Raw genomic sequence first — 8,780 nt, 5'->3', positions numbered from 1 at the left:
GGGTTTTAGCGAACATTTCCATGACGCCATCATGGACGACCTTCTGGGACTTCACCCTAAAGCTTAAAACAAAACAGCCTTCGACAATGGCCACTGCAAACAAATGATACTAAACAGCTAAATCCGAGTACCTCCACTTCAAGTGATAATGAAGCTCATTTTCCCATGTAGAATATGAGAATCTAAACATCTGCAATGTGCCGATACTGTACATTGAATAGGGTTGAAAAAATGACTGCCCGTATTTAACAGGTCCCGTTTAATTTGTGGATATGAATTCACAAAGCAATTTACAAGATATCCTTAATTCAACATGCAGTGACCATAGAGACACATCAAAGATGTTAAAGGTGTAAGATTAGATGAGCCAGATTGGCAACTTTGTGTTTCACAGTGATTATTAGTGTTCTAGTTATTCACAAAATCATTCTAAAAATCCTGTGATAGGCTGTGTTCTGACGCAGAACAATTGAACATAAAATACAAAAATAATGACACCCTGTTTTGGAAGATGGGGATTTGCTGGTATACAATAAAAAAAGGACAAAGGGCAACTTTCCTGAAACATTGATAAACCACTCCAGATTTCAAATGAAGTTCATGCGGGAGTGTGCTTTAGGCGTCCGTAGTCCCATGGGGTCCACTCCGGGCTCTGATCCACGACCACGCTGCTGGGTGAACACATTCTTTGCCAACTGTGACGGCGCCAGTGTGTGTCCTCCAGAGGAAAACCAAGGACCACTGAGAAAAGGCTCAAGCAGGTCATCATTAACACACATCCAAAACAAACGCACAGCTGAACAGGGTTCCAGTACCAATCTAGAGTTTACCATTAGCAGAATAAAGCCTGGGTTATACTTCGTTGCATGTCGGTGTTGCACACTGAAAATAGCACACAGTATGTATCTGCAATTATCTGTGGGCGAGCCCTTTGAGCAACTAAGTATAACTCAGTCTCAGACTAAAGCAGCATGTTGAGAATATAGGAAGGAACATACAGGAGAAGCCCTCAAGTCTAGTTTGGTACCCATAGTACATCATTGTGGATTTGCCCTCCACAAAGCATTTCTATCATAATAACAAATGTACACCTTTTCTCTCTTAAGATACAAAACTGTAGAAAATATTTAGTCTTTTAAAATCAGGCTTTCAAATTGGAAAAGAAGCAATATGCTGTAAGATGTCACAACAGCCTCTCAGGGAACAGTCTCCCTATACAGTGACAGGCCGAGAAGAGAATGTCTTTCCGTTGTTTAGGTCCTCTTGGCAAAATGAGTACACCACTACATTTTGAAAGGTATGAAATAATATCACTTCAACAGAGAATCCTTATTCAGCTCTGAAAAGAAAATGTTTAAAATCGACTATGGAGTAAAAGTTTAATTAAACTAAGACCCTCCCAAAACACTGTACATAGTAGAAATGTTAGAGTTGAAAGTCTGTTCTTTCTTTTGATAAGGCACAATTTCATTCATGTTGCTCCTCAAGATTAGTGCTTCCGGTTTGGCTGTTCTTCGAAAAACAAAGAAGAAAATCAAGGCTCCTCCCTCACACGTAGGCCCCCAACGCTGCATGAAACTCGGTGAGACACTGAACAAGCTGTTGAAACTTCGGCCTTTCCTCCAGGTCCAGAGCCCAGCAACAAGCCATTACAGCAAACCTATGAAGTATATCACAGGTTAGAAAAATGAGCTGCTTTCATTGGCAATTCTGACTTGGGGCTACTTTCATTAAAAAAAATGTCGTTAAGGATAATTATTCATAAAGATCACATAAAATCACTTCAATGGGTCAATCTGCTGAAACTGTTCATTGATGGTTGTAGATTTCTCTGTTTAAACATCTCAAACACCCTCACATGGAGTCTTAATACCAAATGCATCGTCAAGAAAGCACAGCAGAGACGGTATTTTCAGGGGCGTCTCTAGACTTTATGTGAGTACCAAAGCTCTTGTGAACTTTTACCGCTGTACCACAGAGTGTTCCGACAGGCTGATCAAAGTGTGGTTTGGCAACCTCACTGCTCAGGGCTGTAGACTGCTATAAAGGAGTGTGAAGACGGCAGCAGAAATCATTGGCACAGAACTACCACAATTTCATAACATTTACATCACTTGCTGCAAAAAGGGGTACATTCAGTGCGCTCAGTGACGTGAAACAATGCATTTGAGGTCATTGTTTCATGACGTCAACATTTCACAGAGAAATAGGAAGGTTTTTTCCCCACATAATTATTATATTATTGATCTCCTCAGACCAGAACAATGAGATAAGATGAAAATCTGCAACGTTTCCCTGGCTGTAAGGACACTGTTCTGGCTCCTTCCATCTAAAACCCAAGCATCAGATCACACACACCAGCCATCTCAGTAACAGTTTCTTTCCACAGGCTGTCATGGTTGCTGAACAGCTGACGCACCCATATGCACCGCACATCGTTAGTGTATAATAATCTGTACTGTAATGCTATCCTGTACTACTGACTGTATATTGTGGTTTATATAATGTATATATATACGTGCATTGTGTATACAGTCTAGGTAGGTCTGTAGTGGGTATTCTTTTGTTGGTTTTGGGATGGTGTGTCCTTTGTGGTGAGGCAGAGAGAACCAGTGCACATTATTTCATTGTATCAAAATACAGACATTTGAATAGGAGTCTGAAAATGTGTTGATCTGACGTATACTGAAGGCAGTGAAGTGGACCTGCCTGTACAGAACTGATATATTTTTTTTATTTCATTTAATTCTGATATCAGTACGGAATCATCTGATTATTCCCAGCGGCTTCTTTTCCTTTAGGGAAATCAACTCAACAGCTATTCTGTTCAGGGGGAAGATTCAAGATTCAACTACACAAGATCACCTGATGAAGGCCGTTCACGGCCGAAACGTTGTGTCTTATTTATGGTGTATTGAATAAAAAGCAAACACCTTGGAGCAAACCTGTGTGCGGACTCTCCTCTCTTCACTGTATTTACCTTAGTCCAGCACCAGACAGGAACTGGATGTGCGCTAGCCACCTACCTCTTTATACTAGTTATCAACTACACAAGAGCCTGATACTTATCTTCAACTAGGATTTCCTTCAGTAGGAATAGGAATGTTACTTACTCCAAAAGTTGAGTTCAAACAAAGTCATTGTCAGGAAAATGACCTTTTAATTACTTTAAACACCCTGATACTGCTGACAGGAGCCACACGGAGCCGTTATGTGCTGCCATGTGATGTACTAGGTCCAATGTTGTTGACAACGGAGTAGTTATGAAAGCATTGTTGTTACAAATTCCTGATAGTAAATTCTATTAATTATGTTGCCTATCTGGAAGATACAAGCTTCTGAATAAGCATTCCATTGAGCAATGCCATCGTGTGTGCACAGGTGGAAATGTAAACTATTTGGATGTGTGTCAAAGTCATGGCATAATGCTAGGAGATTTGGATCGCTTGTAATGTTTTTGTACAAATCATACTGGCAATCCAGCTGTGCAAGTGTTTTTTTTTGAGAATGTGCTAAAGCAAGGGTAAAGGACGAGTTATAGACAGAGCAAAGTAAATTGACAGAACATTTGATTATATACTGTCTCCAAAGATTTGAAAACTTTCCAACCACTGATAAAAAGACAGCCTAAAATTGGGATTTTGATTGTGGGCATGATAATTACGCTGTGTTGTGCTAATGTGCCAATGCTGAGCCTGGCCTTTCTCTCGTGGCCAGCTCCATCATGACAGTTGCACGATGTTGATAAACAATGCGGGATGCTGTTGGACATGAACTGGATTTAGCAACCCTGGTGGGCTTCATTTTTAGGGGGTCTGCAATAAGTTAATTCCTGGCGAACTGAACCTTCACACACTTGGCTCACTACAGACGTCCACAAATTTATTAGGAGTGTGTATGTGGATAACAACGACAAATATGGCCACGAGGGCAGGCAAGGGGGCATATGATGTTTTCTTTTCTCCTCGAACAATTAGAACTGTTGTTTATCATTCTCGCAGGCTAACTGTAGCTAATGAACATCTGGCGAATTCCATCACTAAAAATAATCCCGAGAGACATGGTATGCATGAGAAACAAGACAGCACCGGGGTGGCCAATAAAACCAGCGTTATCAGAATTCTGAACCATCATGCTAAATCAGCACAAATAAAACACATTCCGTCTCAATCAGGCCTTGGAAAGAGTATGTTCAATTGTCATTTTGGTCCATACGGACTTGCATAACCACGTAGGGTTAAAAGGTTAAATGACGTACAGTTCATCCGGACAGTTGATAGGCTGCGCTATTCTGTAGCCGTCCTTCAGGTATGCAGACATCTCAAAGGGGTCGATGTCAACGTAGGGGGTCTGGCCGAGAGTCATCAGCTCCCACAGCGTTACTCCAAAGGCCCACTGTGGAAACATTGACACAACACAGACAGGGCACGTGAACGTTGACACTAACATACCAGTCTAGCACCAGCGTGTTCATCTGCGATGTTTCCTGGAAACAAACGGCAGACACCAACGCCATATATACAGTACACAGTGATGTTGTTTCCCAAATATTTGAACTGATTTTAAGCGGTCGGTCATTATGTATCTTATGTGCTGCCTTTGAGAGTTAAAGTAACCGCTTTAACCACTTAAGCCCTATACGTCGTTGTATGACAAATTGTGAGAATTGCTACTGTAATCTAAATGCCCACAACGCCAGGGTTAATGTGGTTGAGAACTAGGCTGCATAGTAAACATATCACTTCCACTCATTCCATTCCATTTTAGGAATCAAGCCATTAGACTAATTATCTGCCAATTATCTAAGCTAAAATCGTCCAGTGTTTATGTCATCTGACGATGACATATCTGTAGAACACAGTTCATTGTTCCCAAGGGGGTCTAACTTCGCAGCAAGCTAGCGTATTAGCGTGACCTTTGCCGAACCCCAGCCTTTAAAGGAAGTGAAAGTGAGCGTTGGCTGTTGGGGAGGACAATAGGTCGCAGAGATGACCAATAAGGGTTTGTCCAGAGGAAATCCACCCCATTTCCGTATAAGCATCAATGATGTTGCCAACGTTTCCAGGTAAGCTCCATCCTTCCCCATATCCCACCCTCTCATGCTAGTCTACTGGCATGTCTGTGATACACAAATGGCATGTTTAAATCTATACACACTATGACTCACTCACTGATGGACCCCATTTCCGTTTAAGCATCAATGATGGTGCCAACGTTTCCAGGTAAGCTCCATCCTTCCCCAAATCCCACCCTCTCATAAGTCTACTGGCATGTCTGGTGTGTTACAACTGTGATACACAAATGGCATGTTTAAATCTATACACACTATGACTCACTCACTGATGACGTTCAGTGGCTCGTAGTTCAGTGTCTAGGCTTCTGTATTACGTTTAATTTGTCTTTGCTGACGGTACAGAGAAGTGTAGACCTACGTTGGTTTCACAGCAGGAATGCAGGGGGTGGGTAGGCGGGTGAGGGGCAGGGGGGTGACATGTCTGCCTGGGACACGTCTGTTTGTGAGAGGGGTGTCTCTGAGGATCAACCAAGGTTCCTGTCATCATGTGCAATGCTCCGTCCACTACCCTCATACTGGAAACACCGTTTGTCACTGCCAGAGGCACATTGTCCCCAATAGCGGACCTCCCTTCCCCTGCGCACTGAGAGGCAGGGCTTCTAAAAAGGATGGCACCCAATATCGCTAGTCCCTATTTCCTGCATGGCACTCCCTCTCTCTGTGTCACGCGTCCAGAAACCGTATTTAACTATTTAAAAAAAAGGGGCCCTAGAATAACCATCTTAGTCGTGTACTATTTTGACAGCAGTGATGGGTGTCAGGTTATTATGTAAACTGGGAGGGGGAGAGATAGATCGTGGCTAGGAAGTAAGCAGTATATTTAGAGCTGGCATTCTCACCACGTCACTGGCACTGGAGAAGTCATTGTTGAGGAGGCTCTCCAGGGCCATCCAGCGGACAGGCCGGTTCTCGTTGTCCCCCAGACAGTGGTAATCCATGGGGAACAGGTCCCGGGCCAGAGCGTTGTCTGTGATCTTCACCTGCATGTTGTCATCAATGCTGTTGTGGGACAAGAGAATCGGACACTGCTTTGAAGGCAAATACTTCTATGCAATGTAGTGTCAACGCTTTTTTCTGTGAAACACCACCATACACATATTGATATAGACATATATAATGTATATTGATGCTTACTTTTAACAAGCTGCACACTTGTCTTTTCATTTTGGGCAAACAATAGCCTGATAAAGGCTTGTTTTGTTATGTGATATTAGGTTGTACAAGGAACCAACAGCAGATAGAAGCTGGGTAATGGACACTCACACACAGTTCCTTGCAGCCAGGTCTTTGTGGATGACCTCCCTGCGGGCTAGGTAGCTCATCCCACATGCAATCTGGATGGCCATGTACACCAAGTCCTGTTGAGAGACGGCCTGGAAGGAAACCAAAGGCAGACAGACAGACAATAGTTGAATGATGGTGTATTACACAACTAGGAATTGTGTTCCTTACAAAGAAAAAAAATCGGGACATGGATAAGCTGACAGTTTTACAGCTCCCGAGTGCAAAAGACTTGAACAATGAAATGGTACAGTGGAAAGGCCATTACAACAGTTTTAAGCTAGCATCAGAAGTCACACTAGTCGGCCATAATGTTCAGACATTTTACTGGACATGTGTCAATTACTCGCCATATACATTTTCAATACATACATGAACAGTCATGACACCAAAATATAACTTGCGTTGTGGTGCTAAATAATCCAATTAGAGCTTATATTGGTTAACATGCCCACATGCTGAACTACAGAGTATTGATACACTGTACAGTCACATGAATTCAAATCATTTCAGAAATCTTCACAAAACATGCAGACAAACACTACAATGCATGCCTGAACCACACACACACACACACACCCACACACACCCCAAAGTCCTTCTCTCTCATTAACCACCTAATTGGCCGGTATTGCTTGATATCTCAGTGGCAATTTTGAGACCAATTACTGGATCTTGGATGCATTTCTATAAACATCCTGTACAAGTTAACAAGGAACACACGGGCATTGATGTGGTAATGCCCTGTAAGGCCAGCTCCCGACGGAGCAGGCTTTTGCTTTGTGTACACCATCTTCTCTTCATGTAATGCTGGCCCGGCCAGACGCGCTCAACTGGCTCAGAATGATGCACACAGTGGCAGATTTACAACCGCCACCACTTTATCTGATGGTGTGACTCAACTCATATCAACTGGACCCGTTGAGGAGAAACAAACTCTTGGCAACCAGTGAATAATGCTCCAAGAAGGCCGAGGCATCATTCTTACTGGGATTTACAGATCCTGGCGAAGCGGCCGGAGCTCTCTGGGCTCGCCATGCACAATTAGACGATGGAACGATGGAATTGCCAGGGAGAAAATGACAGCTGTTCAAGGCTGAGTGATGTGCACACATTCTGCACAACACTGATACTTCAAAACCAGATGTTCACTCTCGGAACGAGAGCCAAACTTTAATGCTATGCTACTTCGGTGCGTTCCAGACAGTTTGATCTAACCCCCGACTGTTTACACTGTTGATATTGTTTGGATTGATGTTTATTGCAACAGCACGAGGAAGAAGTTAATGACTATGTCTTTGTCAGCCTCTACACCTGCCAAAAGTATATAATGACACAGCTGAGAATTAAGGTGTTGACGTTACCTGAAGCTTTACAAAAGAGATGTAAATGGGTGGCAAGCTTCATCTTGTGGATAGGTGGGGGGCATTTGCTATGCCAAAGTGTACCTCTTAAAGTGAATGTTGCGCTTTGTGGCTGAGTGATTGGTTAGATCGACAGTATGCCTATGGCAAGTAGATCAAACCCTCCCTGGGGTTGATGAGAACAAAAGCCTGACTGTCTTTTCCTAGAAAACTAAAATCTGTGCCCTGAGCATGAGCTCTTAAGACCGCATTGAAAATCCTCCTAATAACACTGGAAACGCGCCATTATTGCTTGGTGTCAATTGCAGCAGACAATTGCAAACAGAGAATGTTCTGTGAAGCTCTGTGGCAGAGGGAGAAACCGTTTTCCTGATCTTGTTTCAGCCATAGCCATAGTTCTTGCCTTGATCTGTAATTCAACATAATGAGTAACATCTCAACATTGACTGCCATTGTCGAGTATACTTTTTATCGATTAGACTGCACTCTTCGGCAATGTACAGTATGAATGGTAAATGGTGCATTTATATAGTAGATTAGCTATTAGGGGTTCAGAGTCTTGCTCAAGGACACTTAAGACACCAACTCTGGTATGGGGGAGCCCGGGATCGAACTGGGAACCTCACAGCATTTTTCTCCGATTCTTTTCCCAGATTGCATTTATGGTCAAAACAAGCTTTATTCATGGCCCATAACTAAGAAAATAAGATCGCGTTGTCACTTTACACAGCCTTTGTTTACTTCCGGTTCACGTTTACTCAGGACCCGTTATAGCCTTCAAAACAAGAGTCTCCACTGAAAAGACCATGGCAATGAATTCATTAATTAGTAACTGGCAGTCAACGTGTGTAACTTAAAACTGCAGAGACTCCAGCAGCCACATGGCTTTCCAGCATCTCACCTGTGGGTTGTTGGCCTCGGCCAGCTTGCACTGCCGCAGGAACAGCTTGAGGTTGCCCCAGGCCATGAAGGGCAGCATCACCATGGGCTTCTCTCCGTCCTCTATACATACTTGACTTATGGGCAACAGATTTCTGGAAACCGGCAGAGTCAACATGTCA

At 43.1% G+C, this 8,780-nt stretch overlaps 1 protein-coding gene across 2 annotated transcripts in view; it reads right to left on the bottom strand.

Annotated features, from left to right (window-relative positions):
• Positions 1-244: 244 nt before the first annotated feature.
• ryk (receptor like tyrosine kinase) overlaps positions 245-8,780 on the bottom strand; it is a 50,495-nt gene continuing 41,959 nt past the window's right edge. For both annotated transcript variants that reach the window (XM_080771119.1, XM_080771120.1), the window contains 5 exons: positions 8,621-8,753; positions 6,338-6,447; positions 5,914-6,073; positions 4,259-4,395; positions 245-1,660 (listed from right to left, as the gene is read on the bottom strand). In XM_080771119.1, the coding sequence (XP_080627245.1) occupies positions 1,549-1,660; positions 4,259-4,395; positions 5,914-6,073; positions 6,338-6,447; positions 8,621-8,753 (652 nt within the window). In that variant the 3' untranslated portion in view covers positions 245-1,548. The remainder of the gene's footprint in view (positions 1,661-4,258; positions 4,396-5,913; positions 6,074-6,337; positions 6,448-8,620; positions 8,754-8,780) is intronic.

Source organism: Protomyctophum bolini, assembly GCF_963924005.1.
Source record: "Protomyctophum bolini genome assembly, chromosome: 8".
NCBI lineage: Eukaryota > Metazoa > Chordata > Actinopteri > Myctophiformes > Myctophidae > Protomyctophum > Protomyctophum bolini.
Note: the sequence above shows the minus strand (reverse complement) of the source record. Positions and strands in the feature narration are given on the sequence as shown.